Source organism: Cupressus sempervirens, chromosome 5 (genome assembly GCF_028749045.1).
Source record: "Cupressus sempervirens isolate cs-2001-9-10 chromosome 5, ASM2874904v1, whole genome shotgun sequence".
Classification (NCBI taxonomy): domain Eukaryota; kingdom Viridiplantae; phylum Streptophyta; class Pinopsida; order Cupressales; family Cupressaceae; genus Cupressus; species Cupressus sempervirens.
In genome coordinates this window covers 938894911-938917976 of record NC_143122.1, presented here as the reverse complement: position 1 = coordinate 938917976, position 23066 = coordinate 938894911, and the positions used below count along the sequence as shown (strand labels likewise).

Genomic DNA, 23066 nt, shown 5'->3' with positions numbered 1-23066 from the left:
AGACTGACTAACACTAGCACTAGAACTAGGAGGCCTGGAAGAACCCTCTCCAACACAACCTATGGATGATGCAGATGTAGATGAGGCTACGGGAGCATGGGAGCCAATAGCTCTTAACCCTTCAAGTTGCATTTTCTTATTCAATTTCTCTTGTTCATATTTTTCTAATGCCATTAAACAAGTGCGTTTTGCCTCAGTAGTTTGTTGAGTGCAAATTGTAATATCATGTCTAGGTATAGTAGCAATGTGGTATTTGAATCGATAAATACCTCCAAAATTTATTTCTTTACAAAACATACATTTTGTTTGAAATTTGTTTCTTCTAGGAAACTCTTGGGTATATTTCCAACATTCATCTTTTCAACCCATTGCGGAAAATGAAAGCAAAGGGTGTTGTCGGTAAAATTATAAATTAGCCAACGGGTAAATTAGCATGTTGTCAGTAATGATTATGTAGCCGACGAGTAGAATTAATTATTTCCGAATGGGCACGACGGTTGAGTCACTCCTTTGGAATGGTATATGTACACCGGCCGAAATGGACTTTGGATCATGGTAATCATCATTGGAAGCCCTATGTAATCTCTTCGGGATATATGCGAATAATAAAAGGAGTACTGCTGTGTTACATTTTCTTGTCTATTGTCTGTATGCATTAAACTATTTACCCCATACGGTAAACAAAGGGCTGCTGCAATAAGAAAATTCAAGTAAAATATCAAAATTTGAAACTAATAAACAAAAGCTACAAAACTACAAACCCTAGTTTGCAATTTAGTAAAACTTAAAAACATTCAAGATTTGCAAAGGAAAACTAAAAAAATTTAACAAAAAATGCATAATACACTAACATGCAAAAAAAAAAATCAGCACTTACCTCTTGCAAATGAGTTGAGGAGTGTTGATATTGACTCCTTAATGCTCCTAATGCAATTTATGGCCTCCCCAGATAGACTTCTGATCTCTTTGGTGCTCTTTCTTCTTGCTGGTTGGAAACTTGTGATTTTTCTTTTCTTTTCTTCTCTCTCACTTTTCCTCTCGTTTACTCATGCTTAACAATTAGAAGGCCCTTTAGGGTTTAAACAAAGAGGAAAGGCCAAAAAGAAAACCAAAAAAACATGTGTTTTATTAAAAAATTAAGTCAACTTTATGCCATGCCGCGCGGCCGATTCTTGGAGCCGATTTAGGCAATCTTTTCCATGAATCGCATGAATCGGCGATTCATGGCAAAAAATTGCCTGAGTCGATTCATGACTCCAAAAAAATCGCCTGGCTTGAATCGAATCGCGAAACCAGTGATTCAAGCAACTTCAAGATGATTCTAGGAACTATGGTCCAGACCATTATGTTATCAGAGTTATTTTGAAATTAACACTCCCTCTTAACTTGATAATCATAATGAGAGATAATCATATCTAGCAACATCAATTACGATGAATAAGCATAGATTGATACTCTAAATCTATCTGAATCCTCTAAGCATGTGGTATCATTGAACACATGATACAATGTCATATTACCATACCTGTGATATGACTTATCACTTATACTTGTGATAACAGAATTGCATGAAATGCAATATACAGGATAAAGTCCAGAGAATAATTAAATTCTTCATTTATCCAAGTTGTGACTCATAGGTACTGGCATTCCTATATCACAACATAATCCTGAGTTAAGATCTACTAGAACACAACATAAACTTCGAAGAATAATAAAATTCTTCCTTTATCCAAATTATGACTTATAGACATAACGATGTCTACATCACAATGTGATCTTGAACTCATCTAGATCTGACAGTAGATCTCTACTGTTTAGCACATTATCTAAGAGATCGTTATCTCTCATAATGTCTTTCATACAAGTGTTCATTATCTCAGAGATTGTCACTTCTTAAATAATGAATACAAATGGTGGAGCCCATAATAGTCAATAGCCTGACAATAAAATTATTTAATTAATAATTTAAAGAATACAAAATTTCAACCATACCAAGTCTTTTCTGAAGTGATCTATCTTTACTCAAGAGAGAGGTTTGGTAAGAATATCTGCTGTTTGATCTGCAGTACAAATGTAATCTAATTTTACAGTATTCTTGTCTATCATATCTCTTACATAATGGTAAGGAATTTCAATATGCTTGGACCTGTCATGAAAAATTGGATTCACAGAAAGCTTGATGGAACTCTAATTATCACAATGAATAATAGTAAGATTCATGGGTTGACCAAATAATCCTACAAGTAACATTTTGAGCCAAACTGCTTCTTGAAAAGCCATTGCTGTGGCAATGTATCCAGCTTCTGTGGAACTCTGTGCTACTGATGCTTGCTTTCTGCATATCCAAGATATCATTGTTGAGCCTAAACTGAAACAACATCTTGAAGTGCTTTTCCTATCAGTAACACTTCCACCTCAATCTGAGTTTGTGAATCCATGTAAATCCAAGTAAACTTTCTCATATTTGAGCCCAAGGTTAAGGATGCCTTGTAAGTATCTCATAATGTGTTTGATTGCAACTAGGTGAATCTCCTTTGGCTCACACATAAACTGACTTAAGGTGTTAACACCATAGCAAATATCAGCTCTTGTATTTACCAAGTACATAAGGGACCCAATCATCTGACTGTAAAGAGTAGAATCTACAGAGGATGATTCAACAACTGCTTCTTTAAGTTTGTGTAGATTAGTCTCCATTGGAGAAGACATAGGTCTACAGTTTCACATTCCAAAACTGGAGAGATACTTATCAATTCTTTCATACCATGCCCTTGGAGCCTGTATAAGCCCATAGAGAAATTTCTTGAGCCTGTAAACAAAGACTTTAAGGTTGTGAGTTTCAAATCCTTCAGGTTGTTCTAAATACACCTCTTTAGTAATCTTTCCATTCAAAAATGTTGTTTTTACATCCATCTGATGTACATTCCATCCCTTCAATGCTGCAATAGCTAGGACTACTCTTATAGAGGTGTATCTAGCAACTGGAGCAAAGGTTTCTTCATAATCAATTCCCTCCTGAGAAAATCCTTTGGCTATAATTTGGCTTTATAATTTTCAATGCTACTGACAACAGCATGCTTGATTTTAAATATCCACTTATTAGAAACAACAAATTTTCCTTCAGGTCTTGGGACAATTTCCAAACATCATCTCATGATGTAAAACTCATATAGATCTCAAAGTTATCATCATATGCTCTTAAGTATTAGTCTCTTGAGTCTAACTCAGCCGATATCAGATCCATGATATCAAAAACATTGGTCGAATATTAAGTCCATGATATTCACTAAATGCTACGAGTAATGACTTCCTGACATCAAGTCCATGATGTCACCATGTACTCAACCTGTGGACTCCAGTGGATCCAAGATCCATGAGTCACAAGGACTCAATTGACATCAAGTCTATGATGTCACTCGTAGCGGTATCCGAATATCAAATACATGATATTCACCAAGTGCTTCGAGTACTAGTATCTAGACATTAAGTCCACCAAGTACTCAATTTTTGAGTCGAGAAGACTCAAACCATGAATTGTCACTATCCACAAATCATAAAAGTATAATCACATAGATGAATTTAGCCACATATGCATACAAACAATATAGTCTATGCTATATTCACATATCAAAGAAATGATCCTGCAAAATATCCAAGTATCTCAATTATAGACTCAACTATATAAAAGAGGTTAGTTTTTGCTATAGCATAGCCAATGATCATAACAAACGCAACCAATATAGTAGCCTAGGCTAAATATAGTCTTGGCTAAATACATAGCCCAATATATATATATGTATAAGAAATGCCTATACATATGAATCCCCAAAGGAGGAATTATAATGCAAAACTAGGTCAAAGTAGGCCCATATATAAACTCCCTCTCAAGTTCGAGCATCCGTAAGGTGGATTCAATCCATGTATGCAAGTTCTCAATTTATCCACGACTGTAATAAGTCAAACCAAATTGAAGTAACAGGGGTCCATGACACTTAATGTAATCTACTTCCTTAGTGAAGAGTTTACAAGTTTCCTATTTGCTCCCTTTGAAGTTTAGGTTTAACAACTTTTGGTAGGACTCCCTCTCAATGTGAACATTGTAAGGTCCCCTCCCGTTATCTAGCCAAAGTTTATAGATAACTTTTCAAGGGGTTACGAGTCATTATCACACCAAGAGAATTTTTTGTTTATGTCACTTAGTTCAAATTAATCTCAGAATTAATGGTTTATACAAGAAGTTTTTAATTCTTTAACTCATACTCAGAAATGAATATAATGTTATATCCCTATTGACATTCAACCTTAAATAGAAAAAAATTCTGCTATGTTTAGAATGCACCTGGTAATGTTTGAATGCTCTTGGAAATAATTCCCTTTGACATTTGGCGGATTAATAAGACTCCAATAGAGATTCCCTCAGGTACATCTTGGTACTCTATTCTTGGTACCATCCTGAAAGCTTTTCACAAAGATTAATAAAAGTCCAATAGAGATATCAATGCTTGAATCATACATGATTCACTAAATGATAAAAATAATACATTGTAAGGTCCCCTCCCATTATCTAGCCAAAGTTTACTCATAACTTCTCAAGGGGTTACGAGTCATTATCACACCAAGAGAATTTTCTATTTATGTCACTTAGTTCAGATTAATCTCAGAATTAATGGTTTATACAACAAGTTTTTAATTCTTTAACTCATACTTAGAAATGAATATAATGTTATATCCCTATTGACATTCAACCTTAAACAGAATTTTTTTTTGCTATGTTTAGAATGCACCTGGTAATGTTCGAATGCTCTTGGAAATAATTCCCTTTGACATTTGGCGGATTAATAAGACTCCAATAGAGATTCCCTCAGGTACATCTCGGTACTCTATTCTTGGTACCATCCTGAAAGCTTTTCACAGAGATTAATAAAAGTCCAATAGAGATATCAATGCTTGAATCATACATGATTCACTAAATGATAAAAATAATAGCATGAAGGATAGAAGGAAAAATACTTATCTCTATATACTTCCTGTTTTGTCCTTACTCAACAATCATAATTTTGTCCTCACTCAACAGACATAAATATCCAGCATCATAGAAGTGCTTGTGAAAACTCTGAATGACATCGACTAGTATTGAACAGTGTTGTTATTGATATCACCATTCTCTAATCCTACACAGAAAAATTCGCACAACAATCGGCGCACATGAATAATCTCCCGGTTTTCCACAAACAATAACATTTACCGCTGACCACAACTCTCACATGGATCTATATATTGCCAAATATAATCCACCACTTTATTCAGTCAATTCTTGAAGCCCCCTATGATAAGTATTTGTGCAAAACACTCGACAATGCCTGCAATGGTTGGTAAGCCGAGCAAAAATCCGCTGGAAAAATCTGGAAACCACAATTCCTCAAATACTCAAAATATAATGAGTTTTGTGAAACAATCACTTTGAAATACTATGCCAAGAAATCAAACCGGGCCTAAATTTTGAGCACAAATATCGTATACAAATAGTGTCCTGTGATTATTGTTGCAATAATTTCCTACAACTAACGATACTAGGGAATTCTTTTAATAGTTTGAAGATGGTGCGGCAATACTCAAATTTATGTCTTCCTTAATGCTCTTTGTGAGGCCCCAATAACACGTTCTCTCAAATCACTCCACTATGAGCACCCTGTTCGTTCCTGCCCATGAATTTGAAAGGATCTACCTTCAAGCGGTTAAGCTTCCCACGAAAGAACTAGCACTCTAATATCATGTAAAGTTTCTACAAATACTTCTTAAACAAACTAACATAAAACCTTTCTAGTGTTGGAGTTGAACTTGATCAGTTAATGATGATATATTAGTCCTTACCGAGATACCAATTCAGCAATTATATATATATATATATATCTTGCTATGAATTCGAATGAGGCAGACGATGCTAAAGGAGCAGATTTATTTCTATTGTGTGTCCTTTATCCACATCCCTATCTCATATATATAGGGCACCCAAGAGTCATGTCCTAAGAAAGGACATAACTCTTCCTAGGTCAGCCCCATAAACCAAATGATAAATAAACCCAGATCGGCATCTCATCTTTAAATAGATTTAGTTAGTAAATTTACCAACACTAAAAATGATAATTAGAACAATAAAAAATGCTCTTAAAGGGACACCGATTAGGTAAGTATCATAAGGTATTTAAATAGGTTAAATCCATACAAAGGATATTTATGCATTGCTAGATCCGTAGGATCAGCAGTCCAGACCATTATGTTATTGGAGTTATTTTAGAATTAACAAAACAATTGAAAAATATCAGGGTAAGTGAAAATGATTTGTCCATAAGAAATACCTATGATCTTTGAGGCTTAGGCTGAGAGCTGCATTCAACACTGAGTCCCACAGTGTCTGTCATTGCCGATTTTGAAGTGACTTTATCGATTGTGACAATTATTTTTGATTTGTTTAATTCTTATCCAGGAGGAAGTTTGGCGGCAACGCAAGCAATTTACCAAAGTCGTTCAGACAGAGACTATTGTGCCTATTAAATTTGTGGCCTGCTCTTTGAAATCCACATCGTCAAGCAAAGACAAAACTTGTAAAATTCGGCTTAAATGTTGTTATTCCAAATATACAAGCACTACAACAAATTGTGCAGCATACGCGTGTGAGCAAACATTTTGATAAACATGTCCACCACAAATCTCAAAGACCTTACGTTGCTTAAGCAAATTACTGTGGCTTCACATTTTTCTTTTCAAGCATTCACATAACGTCTGAATAAATCTTGTAACTGTCAAGATTTCTTTTATATTTTTATATATGTTGATTTTCTTCTATAACTGACAATTGCACGTCAAATTTATTGAAAAAGTAAAAAAGTTTACATTGCAGAATGATGCCACTGTAGAAAGCCTTTTGGCTTAATAACACTAATGGTAAAAGACTAATCAATGGATTAGGCACATAGATTTTATCATTGACATTAAAAATTGTTCACAACTAATATAACATTTACTATTAATAATAAAACAAACTAATCAATAATTCAAAACACTGCATAATAAACTAACAAACTAGTAATCAGGCCATATTATGATGGAATGTTCCCACCATATTGAATGTCAACCGACCCACATTTACTTTCAATAAATAGTCACATAAAATTGGTCGTGAATGGTTAAGTGTATCCATGTAATCAGCGGACATGACAAATCATGCCGCTTGGTGGACCCATTTGAAGAAGATCCATGAAGGAGTGCGTGGGCATTATTTAGAAGTCAAAAGGAAGTCAGAAAGAAACTTTTCCCAAGTTTCATTGTCCTCCTAAGCACAGGAAACCTGAAGTTTGATCAGACACGTGGAGATTAAGGGGTTTTGAATGGAAAACAACGATGACCATTAAATCAATGAGATAGCAATTAAGAGGAACCACATATGGTTTAGAAAATAATATGGATGAAATATTACAAATAGGAAGAACATATAAACTAACTTGAAATAGCAATCGATCTAAAAATAAATAGAAAATAATGCATCTCCACATAAGGAGAGTAAAAGGATGCAAACACATTTTGCATGGGATAGGAAATAAGGTGGTCAAATATGTATGTGAATTAAATAGAGGGAGGAAAATAAAATAGAGTAGAATGCCCATGTCATTTGCAAGTAAACTTGTTATTATTTGAAGATAGAGCAAACATTATATTTGATCCACCCAAGAATGGGGAGGAAGAAGAATTTAATAACAAACATATTAAAACCCCATCGGGCATTATCATTGGGATCATAGATGGACTGCTTGCAGAGTACTCTTCAAGTTGCGAAAATTGGCCGAGTTTTTTGGCTTAGTGAGTTTGTATGACTTTTACTGGCGCCAAAGACTTGCAAAATTTTTGGCAAGAACTTGTCAAGTACTTGCTGAGTTTTTGTTAAAAAGTCGGTCGTAGTTTTATAACAGCAATTAAAGGCAAAAAACGACCCAAATCAGTTTCATTTCTCATTTCTTCACTTGTATTTTGTTGAGAGGGGAAAAGTCTTATAAACACTTGCAAACTGATTTTGATCTATTTGAAGCAGACTTGAGGCATGTTTGAAGCACTGTTGCGGCGAGTTTGGAACAAAGTTTTCGAAGAGGATGACATCAATGATTTGAAGAGGCAGGCTATGGAGGAAGGTGTGGATTTGGTTTCACGCTAGATGACATTGAGTTGAATAAGTAGTCATTGCTAGTGCCAATAGAAGCTAGAGGCAGAGCTATATCTAGGATTGAGGACAAGCCACAAATTGAGGTAGACATACCAAGCAAGAAGGCAATCATGGCGAGTGCAGACTTCTAAGATTAGACCCTTTAGTTCTACCTCTCCCTTAGTTTTTATTAGAACCGAGAAGAGGAAGATGTAAATGGAATGATGTATTTACTTTTAGTTTTACATAAATTATGAGTCTTACTCAGGAGAGTGCGATTTTGTACCCACTTTGTGTTTAAATATATCTAGACTAAGCTTGTTTGTTTTGTATTCTCATTTATTGACTCATTCAATGTATCTTCTCATTGAATTTTGCAAAAAAATGCATTTCTAATTAAAATTTAAGCAAATTTTTAAGTTGCGGAGTTTTCCCCGAATTTATTTTTCGGACCTTGGCCAATTTTTGGCTTTGGCGAGTTTCCCAACCATGATTTGGATAATAGATATAAAGATTCCCATGGACAACGAAAAATATAAGGATAGAGCTACATGGACCCAGTACAAAGGAAGGTTAGAGAGGTATATTGTGAGTTGTGTTTATAAAGTATATTTGTAATTATGAATTTATTTATTTTCATAAACTATGCTTATGGATAATGTATACATGTACGTATACATAAAGGTATATGTAAAGGTGAGATTCTAAATGACTAACATACATAGCTTAATGGTTAAAGATTTAAGATCAAGAGAGTCCCTTTCGAGGGAAGAGAGAGTGATCTTAATATGGTTGATGGTTCAAGATCAAGAGAGTCCATTTTTAGGGAAGAGTGTGATCTTAATATGGTTCTTGAAGGCTGGAATATTCTGTTGAAGGTAACATATGCATATGCGATAAGCGCCCTAGAAAGAGGATATCTCTTCCAGGAAGGACCTTAGAGGAAGCACTCGATAGAAGACAAAGAAGTAACTAAAGATGGTACTAGAATTGATAATATATCATTTAGGACCTGGAGATCCTTAGGAGGGTTATTGATCTTGATATGGAGATGCCTTTAAGGTTAGGGTTAGGATAGAGGGTAGAATAGTATAATTAGAATATTTATTGTTTAAATTCTAACATTTATTTTGCAAGTATTACTTGTCCCAAACTAACCCTAATAGTGGGGACACTACAGTGGTATCAAAGCATGATCTTGATATCTTGTAGGGTAAAAAGATTAAACACAAAACAATTCCAAAGAATCTGAATGCATTTACTTGTATGATTAAAATTATCAATGAGAATATTATTTAAAAGAATGGATCAATTTTATAAGTAACCTCACATAGTTTTGGGAATACTGAAATAAAAATCATTCAGTGATGGTCTCTCCTAAATTCAGTTGACCATTTTTTTATTAAACAGGAAGAGAATAATTGCTTGAGGACAAACATTTTGGGAGGGGTGGATGTCATAACCCTATATTAACATATGATTAAGATAAAAATATGATTAGTGAGAACAATATTTGTAAACACACTAACTAAACTCAATAACATATTAGTGAGTAAATAGATGACACTTATTGTAAAAGACTAATCAATGGATTAGGCACATATTTTATCATTGACAAAAAAAGTGTTCACAACTAATACAACATTTACGATTAATAGTATAAAACAAACTAATCAATAATCTAAAACATTGCATAATAAAGGAACAAACTAATAATCATGCCATATTATTAAGGAATGGTCCCACCATATCGAATGTAAACCAACTCACATTTAATTTTAATAAATAGTCACATAAAACAGGGTGTGAATGGTTAAGGGTATCCACACAATCACTAGACATGACAAGTCATGCTGCTTGGTGGACCAGTAGGTGGGCATTATTTAGAGGAAGTCGAAAGGAATTCAAAAATAAACTTTTCCCAATGTTTACTATCCTCTCCCTAAGCACAGGAAGCCCGAAGTCTGATGAAACACGTGGAGATTAATGTGTTTTGAGTGGAAAACAACAATGGCCATTAAATCAACGAAATAGCAATAAAGGGGAGCCACATATGGGTTAGAAAATAATATGGATGAAATATTACAAATAGGAAGGACATATACACAAACTTGAAATAACAATGGATCTAAAAATAAATAGAAAATAATACATCTCCACGAAAGGAGACTAAAAGGACACAAACACATTTTGCATGGGATAGGAAATAAGATGGTCAAATATATATGTGGATTAAATAGAGGGAGGAAAATAAAAAATATTAAAATACCCATGTCATTTGCAAGTAAACTTATTATTTGAAGATAGAGTAAACATTATATTTGATCCACCCAAGAATGGGGAGGAAGAAGAATTTAATAGCAAACATATTAAAATCCCATCGGGCATTATCATTTGGATAATGGATATAAAGATACTCATGGACAATGGAAAATATACGGATAGAGCTACATGGACCTAGTACAAAGGAAGTCAGAGAGGTGTTCGAAAACATGGATCAATTTCTACAAATTTAATTACACCGCTATTGTTATAGGTATTTTTCAAATGCAGATCCCAATCTCTTATAAATATAAGAGTAGGAAACATGTCTCATGAAGAGACATCTCTCTATGATTAATCATTATTAGTTAATATATATTAACAATATAAATCACAATATAACATATGTATTATATATAATATATAATATATTTATAATATTATATCAACATTGTATTAAATCAATCCCACTATAGCTATAATCTTGACACTCCCTCTTAGCCAGGGAGGATTTGTTATGGAACACATTATGCTCTCAAGCATATGGAGATATATAATATCAATGTGATATTCTTGGAATGACATATTTAAGGATATCAACATAAATCCATCAACACACACACATATATATTAACATATATTACATATGGAATTGGCTTCAATTCACTATGAGGCCAAATTTCTCAACACTCCCTCTTTAGTAAAGAGAGAACTAAAGCAATTCTAATACAAGATTTGAACACCACCATAAGTGTGGTCTATGATTGATTTAAGTTATGGTGTCCGACAAGATTTGGTATGAAGAACCATAACAAATTGATTTTCATAGTATTCGGCAAAATCCGGCTCAGAGAACCATGATGAGTTGATTATCAAGGTGTCTGGCAAAATCCAGCCTAAAGAACCATGATAACACTTGCTCCTAGACATCCAGTACATTTAGGTGCTACAAGTTAATGTAGCATATCTAAGAGATGGGTCAAACCATTGATAAGGTCATCACCTTACAATGCTTACGTTCTGGTTGATATGTTCGCTATCATGACTTCCAACACTCTGGGACAACAACTTAATGAAGTCTGTTATGATAACAGGTCTACCATTTATAAGATCGTCACCTTACAATGGTTGACTTTTGCTTATATATGTCAAGGAAAGATCGTCACCTTTCATTACATATCATATGTGAAATAGTAACCACCATGAACCCAATCAAAGGGTGGTATAAAGGCTTTCACCTTAATTTTCTCTCATAGAGAAGAATGCATTACAAGGAGTTTCTCATAGAGAAGATATCATTCACAAAGGACTACTCGAAAATTCTCCCTCTGAACAATGATTTTGGGAAGTCAGGTCCAGTAGTTACTGCCTTAGAGGCTTTCTTTCCCCAAGGATTCTTGTCAGACTCACTCTGAATCTGATATCAATTTTCTGATTTTCTAGTGATAAGTCATCACTTCCTCATGATATACATAGGAGTAGGCCCATTAACATCATGCAATCACACATATGTATTTCTAGACTCCCTCTGAGTATCAATCTTCTAAGCTCCTGCGTTGCTTTAGAAGAAGTGTCATACTCCCTTTTAATGTAGATGGATCTCATAATCTCAATCATCAAAGATGTTTGCTTCAAGAGCCTCACTTTATCCATCTTGATCATCAGGGTCTTTGAAGCTACTGTCATTAGATTGAGCCTGCACAATATTTGGTAGCATGTGTAAAGTACCAACTTTCTTTTCCTATAAGAACATCTTCAAACATAAAGGGAAAGATCAAGGCAAATGACCCTTATAATATGTATAGAATTACAAATAAGAGAGATAAATGTAAAAAATAAGAATACTTATCTGCACATGAAGATTTAGAAATTATCTTCTTAGATTATTTGAGAATGAAACATCTCCCTTCTAAACAAGAGACGCAATGCATCATAGTTCCTGCCTAATGCATAATGGTTGTAGAGGTGTAGATGAGTGAGAATCTAAATTAACATTATGAATGCATTAATTTTTGCCTAGAAATGCACTTGTGATGTGATAGGATTGCTCATATTTTGTTGTTAAATTCTCGTCCTAGAAATGCACTTGTGATCTGATAGGATGGCTCATATTTTGTTGTTAAGTTCTCGTGCTATATTATTATATATTTGGGCATTTAAGCTCACGAATAAGAGGCCAAAGTTCTCATTATGGCACTAAGTACTTAATATCATACTACGATCAATACATATGCTTTAGACAAATTTGTACCTTCTAAGTTGACAACTTAAATTATGTGCAATGAGGAAAGATATCCATACCAATATTTGAACTATAGAACTTGAAGAAGTGATGAAGCATTTGGAGTATCACATTATATGTTTAAGCATATCATGCATGCTACTAGACAATCATAAGTAGTTGGAATAACTCCCCCAACTATGTATTATTCTCATCTTGATTATCAAATGGAACTCACACTATTTTTAATCATTAGCACTGGACAAAAACTAGGATAGAGATATAGATAGAGATAAATAATAGTATACAACAATAACAACATAAACATATATGCAGAGGAAAAAAGGATAGATAATATAGAGGAGGAAGAGGAAGAGAGAAAATAGTAAGATAGAGTGATACCAACATAAGTTGTGTGTGAGAGAGAGAGAATTAAATATAATTATTTTTCTTAATAATATAAATAGTCAAAATAAAATCATGGTTATAATAAAGAATTAAAATATATTATATTTTAATTAATGAAACTGAGAATTTAATTTTTATATTAAAACTCACATTTCTATAAGAAAAAATGTAATTTGTTGAAATATAAAAATATTTTATAAGTAAAACTAATTGTTCAATTTTACACAATTAGAAAAAGTTTACTATTTAATGTTTTATATTTCCAATTTTTGAAAAAATTAAGTAATTTTTAATTATGAAATAATATCTATATAATTTAATATGTACATTTGTAAATAATAAATAGATGTAATACATATAAATTTGATGTTGATGAATAAATATGATGTAATAAATAAGAAACAAAATATAACTATTTAATTTTAATACATAGTTTATAAAAACCTAATAATAATTTATATATCTTTCATAATTGAATTATTTCTATTTTGTGGTTATTTCTTTAGTATGTTTTTTGATATAAAATATAATTATTAATTTAATATTAAAATATATTTTTAAGTTTTAAATGTATTTAAACTAAATGATAAATTGTTTAAATAAAAATATTAATAATAATAATATAATTTAATTTAAAAATTGTAACACTTATCAATTATGATAATTAATATTGATTAGAGATGTTGTGTGTGAGGTGGAAGATAAAATGATCGAAAAAATAAAATCTTATCAACTTGTCACAAATGTGTAAAAGAGAAAGTTATAATTAATACATTCATTAATGCAAGATAAAGTTGTTAGAAAATATTTGTATTTTTTGTTGAAGAAAATTAATTTTCTCCCCCACCAAAAATAGTATCAACCAATAGAATGGATGAAAAATGTGATTTATAAAATAATGAAAAATTAGAAAAAGATATAAACATTTGAGATCTCATATAATCTTTTAAATTCTTGAATTTGATTGGTTAGTGTTAATGTCATTATAAAATATAATTAAAAAATAATATTGTTTAATTTATTTTTATAAAAGTAAAATAATAGTAATAATTTAACCACTTTTATTAAAAAAGTAAAGTTTTAAAAAAATTTGAAATTCAAATACAAAGATATAACATATTGAAATTATGTTAAAAAGACATATTTATTAGTTGTACATATATATAGAAGCATAATTTGAACTTATGCATTACATAAAGTTTTAGGAACAAGTTATATCAAATAATCAAAAATAAACATCAATGTAAAATTAATAATAAATATATTTAAAATAAGAAATTAAAAATATTTAATAGATTGTGATAATTAATATTGATTAGACATGTGTGAGGTGGAAGATAAAATGATTTGAAAAAATAAAATCTTATCAACTTGTCACAAATGTGGAAAAGATAAAGGTATAATTAATACATTCATTAATGCAAGATGAAGTTGTTAGAAAATATTTATATTTTTTGTTGAAGAAAATTAATTTTCTCCCTCACCAAAAATAGTATGAACCAATAGAATAGATGAAAAATGTGATTTATAAAATACTGAAAAATATAAAAAAAGATATAAACATTTGAAATCTCATATAATCTTTTAAATTCTTGGATTTGATTAGTTAGTGTTAATGTCATATTTGGATTGACATGAATGCATAAGTATTCCTGCCTTGGCAGGAACTAATAAGGTTCAAGTGGGAATGGAACATTGACTATTATTCCCCCCACAATGTAAAATTTCCACTCATTCTTATTTTTGAACAATTTTGTATCAAATATGACAGCTCGTTTCTAAGTTCCAATTTGCTCTTTTCATCCATTGAAGGTCCAAACATTCATTTATCTTAATAGTAGAAGCGAACATGTCCTTCCATTTTCTCAAACTCGTCCACAACACACCAATATCTTGATTGAGTATGATTGTGCTACATGTATGAATCTACAACTCATACGTCGAGTTTCATTCATCAAAGAGAGACTTGTTACATAGTTCAAATGAATTCTTAAAAGCTTCATTAATGTCTCAAAAGAACTCAAATTTCCTTTGTTCATGCAAAGGTATTTGTTTGATCTTTTGATTAAACGGAAACCCATATTATGCACATCTTGCAACCCGTGTATTCTAAATTTATATCATTAGTGAATCCATCACAATGTGGTTTACCCCCTCTGAATTAATATCATCAAGATCACCAAAGGTTGACTAAATCATATCCTTTATATGCTCCCTCTCTTTTAAGGTTGCCTCAAATGTCAGCCTCCCTCTGAATTTCACTTGTTTTCCTACAATAACGTTCTCAAAGATGATTAATGCAAATAACTCATATATAGAAACACCAATAGTGAGTAGACAAATGTAATGCTCAATAACAACAATTACTTATCTCATGTAGATAAAGAATGATGCCAGAATGATGAATCCTCTTAGGATTTGAGATTGGTAAGAGAGTTTCATATTATGGTGATGACTCATTACTAACCTTTTTACGAACCAATCAACCTATTTGTCCAACAAAGCCCCTAATTGACCCGATATCTCCACATAATTGATATAATCCATGAGCATTAAAGGTAACGAGCATTAACCTTTTATATATCTCGTAGTCCAACATCCTAGTGAGTGGGATAAGGCACTTGTACAAACAATGTTCGAGGTTTGGACAATGTGGCAGGTGGATTTGGGAGTTCTCTCTTTATTGACCGGTCCACTAGACACGATGTTGTGGAATAAGATCTTTCTCATTTGAGTATAATTTCTTATACTTGTTAATTTATCCTAAAAGTATTTCATTTGAAGAAATTACAAATAGTTCATAGAACTAAACCATCTGGAAGGAAAATATCAATGATGGAAGCATACAATATTTTATTATCCCATTATTATAACATGAATTAACTACATAAAATTCATGACCAGTAATCAGAAGTATAATCATAAAATACTTATCTCTTGTGGTCAAAGATTAATATACTCCAGATGGTACTTGAATGGCTTTGACTAGGAATATTGCTATCTCTTCATTGTGAGTTTCCTCTCTCCTCCTTTTCAATGTATATCCTCCGATGTTACCAAAAGTACAACTTGATGCTACCTCACAAAGTTTTTCAGCAGCAACACATGTTTTTATATTTTCTGAAACTTAAGGATCCAAAATCCTTTCTACAAATATTTGCAGGAATCCGCAAGATATATGATTCATACATTCTGTTTGAAAGGACTACACAATCAAACAACATATGCTAGATGATTGAAATAATTTCCAGGCCTGACTTTCTTCCGAAGGTAAGGTTTGCAATACCAAAGAATCTTCCCTCATCAATTCCTGCGATGATAAATCATTTTCTTTGCCCAACTCACTATGGGTCCCAACTACAAAAACTTCTGATGATGATCGAAGCCAGATTGCCCAAGTTAAGGATGTTGTTGTTCGTGGACAATCCATCCCTTCTTTCTATTCAAGAAGACAACAACCAAGCACAAGGAGTTCACATGTTGCTATAACACCTTTTAATAATATCGCTCCCAATTCTTGTTGTTTCAGATATACACTTGCTGTAACTGACACTGACTATTCCCAGCTCGGTGAAAACAAGGAACATGGACTCATGAAATAATCAAACGCTGCTTAAGATCGTTGAACAATGCTTTTAGAATCCCATTGATCATCAAAATTTCCTCTCCCACAACATGAGTTCCCTCTCCCTCTCAAGCAATACACGAACGGTGAGGACCACTCAAGGAGTTTAAGCTATCTCTAGCTTTTACCAATTCAATCGTTAATTTTCTCTCAGAGGTAATGATAATGCCGTCCCCATCTTTGAAAGACTACACACCCTAATATCCTTAGTGGGATGAATGATATTTAAAGCTATTCCACACAAGTTTGGATATATTCTTCCACATTATGCTCAATTAATTTCTGTCCATGGTGGAGGTATTACATCCTGATTGCATTGGTTCAATCAGTGACATTGTACCACTCTTTCATCAACGAGTTTTAAAAAATTCCCCCTCCATTCCCAATTGTCAATGTATTGATGTGTCTTTATCTCCCATTATGATCGACTTTGTAGATGTCCTTTCTTGAACCCATTGCATGAGCTGTAATGAGTATTCATCAAACTGGATAGTTAAAAAAATATGATTTACCCTTTTCAAAGGATCGCATAAATCTTAACTGGCATTTAGATTTGGAAACATCGCATATGTAGATGTTAACTGTCTCTGTAACGGTAAAAACTCCTACTGTATGGAATTGAAAACACAGTAAACCATGGCATGTAGATAAGAAAAGTTATCAACTTTTCTAATTTTAATTCAGATCGAATAGTGGTCTGATCATGGATTGGCATTAAAGGCCCATTGCTGCCCAACTCATTCCATTAGCTTGATATTGGATATTGATCACTTCATCAAAACGCAATCTGTAATTCCATGCCTGTCTGGTGTTGACTGGATCTAGTGACCAGTCACGTAGACAAAGAACTTGTAGTATGAGTTGTGCATCGAATTGGTAGTGCGACCTAGGAAAACACTTTCCATTCACATCTTGCATGCCCAATTTAAACTCTTCCATATTTTCACACTCCTTTTCTGCCGCTGGGTGAATTTGAGTTAAAATTAGCCTTACAAATAAAAGATTAAATACAGATGTCAATTAAATATATTGCAGTTGATGGCTTTAGACTCTCAGTAATTTGTCAGGTCCTCCATTGCCTTCAAACACTTGCTTACAATTTGCAACCTTGCTCTAATACCATGTTAGAAAACATGGATCGGTTTCTAGAAATGTAATTACACTGCCATTGTTATAGGTATTTTTCAAATGCAGATCCCAATCTCTTATAAATATAAGAGTAGGAGACATATCTCATGAAGAGACATGTCTCTATGATTAATCATTATTAGTTAATATATATGTATAATATATAATATATATATACATCAACATTGTATCTTAAGATTAAATCAATCCGACTGTAGCTATAATCTTAACAAGAGGTATGCAGTGAATTGTGTTTATACATTATATTTGTAATTATGAATTTATTTATTTTCGTAAATTATGTTTATGGATAATGTATACGTGTACACACACACACACATATCTATATAAAGGTATATGTAAAGGTGAGATTCTAAATGAATAACATACATGGCTGGATGGTTAAAAGGTTTAAGATCAAGTGAGTCCTTTTTTAGGGAAGAGTATGACCTTAATATGGTTCTTTAAGTCCTAAATATTTTGTTGAAGGTATTATATGCATATGTGATAAGGGCACTAGAAAGACGATATCTCTTCTGAGAAGGATAGAAGACTTAGAAGTGACTGAGGATGTTACTAGAACTGATAATATATCATTCAGAACCTAGAGATCCTCAAGGGGGTTATTGATTTTGATATGGACTCTGGAGATGTCTTTAAGGCTGGGGTAAGGATGGAGGGTAGAATAGTATAATTAGATTTATAATTTGTTTAAATTCTAACATTTATTTTGTAGGTATTATTTTTCCCAAGCTAACTCTAATAGTGGGGACATTGCTTATAACTCGCACAAGTATACTCGAATGCCACACATGCTGTATACAACAATAATTTAATCTTTATTTGCGAAGTTTCCTGCTGTCGGCCATGCAAGTAGCCAAATACAATATGAATTAAGTTGGTACTAAACATTCTTGTGTTGGGGAGGAATGAGAAGTGGACGACAACACAACACAGCTGGAATCAAAAATATCACCATGCACATTCCGTTCCATCTTGCGTATACCAAGACAAATAATTGAAATCTATGTACATGAGGCTGGCCAAACCTAAAGTAGGAACACCATCGGACTTTGAAATCAAGTCTTTGAAGCCAAAAATCTCATGCCATCTGAAATGAATGAAGCTAAGGACATTAATAACTCATTTCCAAAAGCACACCATCAGAAACTGTCATGTGGAGAAATGCGAAGCATGCATTTCACGCAGAGACCATTGTAAATCATAGCTATACAAAGACAAATGCCAATTCTAGTATACTTCATTCTGAACCATAGAATTTTGAAATAAGCATCTTCAAACAGTCTTTGTTGTTATGTCAATATCTCAGCAACAAGTTTTCAACATACAAAATATGCAGAGCAATATACTCAATACTGAATCCTGATTACAAAAAGTGCAATCGCTAATGACAACAACAAGAAGTTAACATCAATGACAACCATACCAACTTCTCAATTACTCGAACAATTCATTCGAGAAAATAAAAGAGTCAAGCAAGACCTGTTAATAGATAGCTCAAATATATAAAGATAATACAAAATACTATAATATTTATGAAAATAAACTACCATTTAAAATGCATCTCACTTAAAAAGACACTGGAAAATATATTTGTTTAAAATATCTATGTGAATATGGTTAACTTGATTGTACCTCAATTGTTCCTATTGCAATGCATGCGAGTGGTCTGAAATCTGTGCATTGCTATTTTGCCCCTCTCAATAATCAAAGATAATATTTTTTGCCACTGACACAGATATTTTATTTCTTTTAAACTTTAGTATGCTTAGGGTGGGCTCCCATGGATTGGGGACTCTGACATTCTATTGTTTAGATAAATTATGGTCCCTAATACTATACTTGTAGGATGTAGCCTACCATAGCTTGGGATGACACATGCATTCTTGCAAATTCATTTCTATGCTGTCAAAGAATCATGACTGTCTTAAGTGAAAGAATTCTGAAGAACACAGGCCCCTATTTTGATTTTTAATGCCATACTTGCAGCCTCCCATAAGCAAATGCATTCTCACAAATTAATGCTACGTTGTCACGAAAAAGAATCCTGAAGAAGGCCCTCGATGCTTTGTTCTTGTACATACAGCTGCATTACAAGGTCACTATATCCGAGCAACTTGTAATAACAATAATAAAAAGAGCAGCCGATAAGAAGTACTTTGAAAGAACATCTTTGACCTAGTATATTTGTGTCAATGTAAGAGGCTGAGTAGCAATATTGTAGAGGGTAATATGTACACAACATCAATCTGGTGGCAAGATGTTATTTACATTTTCTTGAAGATGTAACATGGCATTTTTGTGCTATCAAAGTAGAGAGAAAGACCATGAGTTTAAACATAAATAAAACTCACCATAACATGAGGCTTACCTACTGTTTTATCAATTTGATAAGTCTTACATAACACCGTATCTTTCACATTATTTCATGAATGATCGTTGCCTATCCACCTACTGGAAATTGTCTAGGAAAGTGTCATTCCGTTGCTTTTATCCAGTGGCCTGGCTTTGAGCTTGACAAGGCTAATATCCATGCAGTGTTCATTTGACTCCCGACCCTTGACAGCTAAAAAATTCTATATGCATTACTTCGCTTTTTCCCTGTTAAGAAATTTAAAAAGTTTTCTGAACAATTATGACATGCTATAAAGCTAGCATTTATATATTTGATTGATTGGTTGGTTGTTTTTTTGGTTTTTGGGAGTATAATGTATGCTAGAGATTGCCTTGATTTTTTTGAACTCTGTTCTTGCAGGTGTACTGAAAAAGAAAGCTCCATATATAGCTTGACTGGAGTTGTGGAACATCTTGGCAGTATGAAAGGTGGTCACTATGTTGCTTATGTGAGAGGTCCTCAAGATGAAAAGCAAGAAGATATTGCCAATGATGATTGCACAGGTCAAAGTAGATGGTATTACATCAGTGACGCACATGTGAGCAAGTCATCCTTGTCAGATGTTCTTGGAAGTGAAGCATACTTGTTGTTTTATCAGAAACTCTAGCGTTGAGATGAATGATTTTTATGCCTGATAATTGGAATGCTATTTTTTATTCTTAAGGTTTGTTCCTGCACTTCAAATGGAGAAAGCAGTTAACAAACAGGTTTGGAAAAAAGTGTAATTTTGTTCAATTCAGAGGCACAAAAATCTTGTTCTGAAATCTGCTCTTTCTCCCCATGGTTCCAATTCACTTCTACAGCTGATTGCAATACCTCTGTGCGTGCATTTATACAATAAGGAACTGCTGTAATGTTGGAAAAACAGGTTATCAAACACCGAGGTCTTATGTCTTCGGTGCATTTTCAAGTGGATTATTGGAAAGATGGAATTTAAGCCTAGTGAGAGTTACTTTTGCCTGAAGAATGCATTTAAAAAAATCTAACCTCAGAAGAGCAGTTTTGGATTGTACCTATAGATGTAACGGCTGATCGATACCTGGCTGAGTTATCTAGTACTTACATCACAAGCATCAGATTTATAGAATGTATTTTTTGCATGTAAAATATAGAACTAAGTCAAATTTAAGATCATATTGGAAATTCTTGTGAAAGCTTGTTCTGAAGAACCCTTAATGTATGTGCAAGCGCTGAGAGATGCAATGTTCAAATCTCAGATTCATAATTCATTTGCATTTTGTAAGTTGTATGTGGCTAAAGAAAAGTAATGTATTCAGTTTCAAAAGCAAATCATAAGTCGAAAAATCCTGACACACATCCATATCATCTTGACCAAAAGGCATACCAAACAGCTATTAGTACTTGGGATACCACCCCGACGATAGAAAGCTCCAAGGGAGCAAGATGGCCCAATATAATGGCATCAATAATGGTGTTCCTTTTGTTGCATGGATCATTTTATACACCATTTAAGATCTCGTGTTACTCGGGCATCTCATATCATTAAAGGCTTATCTGGTTCATATCCAGGTCTAATACCATTTGAATAAAATCATTTTACACCATACACACCCTTGTCTTGAGCGACTATCTTAAAAATCTGTGGGACTTGACTCTAGATTTAAGGCAGTTCTGCTGTCATACGTAACATATTCTCAGCACTTGTGAATTCTCGTTATCTTAATTGGACACAAAATACCATTTTGCAATATTAGTCCAGCATTAACAAAGAAAAATATGGCTTGGAATTTTCATTTGGCCAAAGATATTTCAAGTAAATAATGTTAACATGAAAAAACAATTTTATTTTTTATTTTTTTTGGGGCAGGGGGTGGGAGTTGATTAAGTAGAGGTCTCACCTTGAGGCTTCATTTTTGTGTTTCTAACAAAATTTTAGATTAGTGTGGTGGATTATGTTATTTGCTCACATAATTTTACCTCTAGAGTGAGAGTTCAACATTGGTGAACGTTTTATAGAGATGAAATCTGATCACATGCCCCTCTATATTAAATTGGACTTTGTTCCAAGTATTCCACACTTAAACATGACACCCAAAGGCAAAATACAGTTAACAAATGTAGAATTCTCATAAATCAAGAAAACAAGGTTATTTTCAGCGCCACTTTTAAACAACTCCTTGAAATAGACAATATTTCAATTGATGAAAGGGACAAGAATAAGTTTGAACATTCACATAGCAATTTGTTGATTCCAATTATACATAGGGCGGTCAAGGCATGTAAAAGATTAGGCAATAGGAAGAGGGTTATGAATACGTTTCCAACAAATCCATTGTATGATGAAGAATGTAAGGCTGCTAAGAGCTATAAGAGGGGAACATCTTTGCAAAGAAAACAAGAAATCATATACAAAGTTGATCTAAGCAAAGGAGTATGTTATTGAACAATTGTGGTCAACCCTCTATTCGACAAACTTTTTGGGAACATGGTGCAAAGTAGAATCAACAATTGGGCAGAAGGTGAAGGAAAAAGAACTAAAGGGCAAGTGAGCTTTAGGCCCAATCACTCCACTATTGATCATTGCATCACTCTTCAACTTCTTATAGAGAAAGTATGGGACAATGAGGGGGGGAAACCTATTTACTATTTTGTAGATTTCAAGAAAGCCATTGACACGGTTCCTAGAGACAATTTGTGGAAGAGAATGAAAGAATCAGGTATTTCAGATGAGTATAGAGTGGCAATGCATAGGTTATATGAGAGGGTTTGGGCTAAAACAATTAGAACTAAAGAGGGAATGTTTGTATGCTTTGGTAGTGATATTGATGTTAAACAAGGGTGCCCTTTATCT

At 33.2% G+C, this 23066-nt stretch overlaps 1 protein-coding gene across 3 annotated transcripts in view; it reads left to right on the top strand.

Annotated features, from left to right (window-relative positions):
* The window catches only part of LOC149559048 (ubiquitin carboxyl-terminal hydrolase 2-like), a 72563-nt gene extending 51155 nt beyond the window's left edge, over nucleotides 1–21408 (top strand). For 2 of the 3 annotated variants that reach the window (XR_016365106.1, XM_089833005.1), the window contains exons 4-5: nucleotides 20615–20792; nucleotides 20919–21408. Coding sequence is in view for 2 of the 3 variants with exons in the window: in XM_089833005.1 (XP_089689131.1) it covers nucleotides 20615–20792; nucleotides 20919–20954 (214 nt within the window). In the remaining variant the exon portion in view is untranslated. Of the gene's footprint in view, nucleotides 1–20614 lie in introns of all 3 variants that reach the window. The other variant, XM_089833004.1, reaches the window with a different exon arrangement.
* Nucleotides 21409–23066: the final 1658 nt, after the last annotated feature.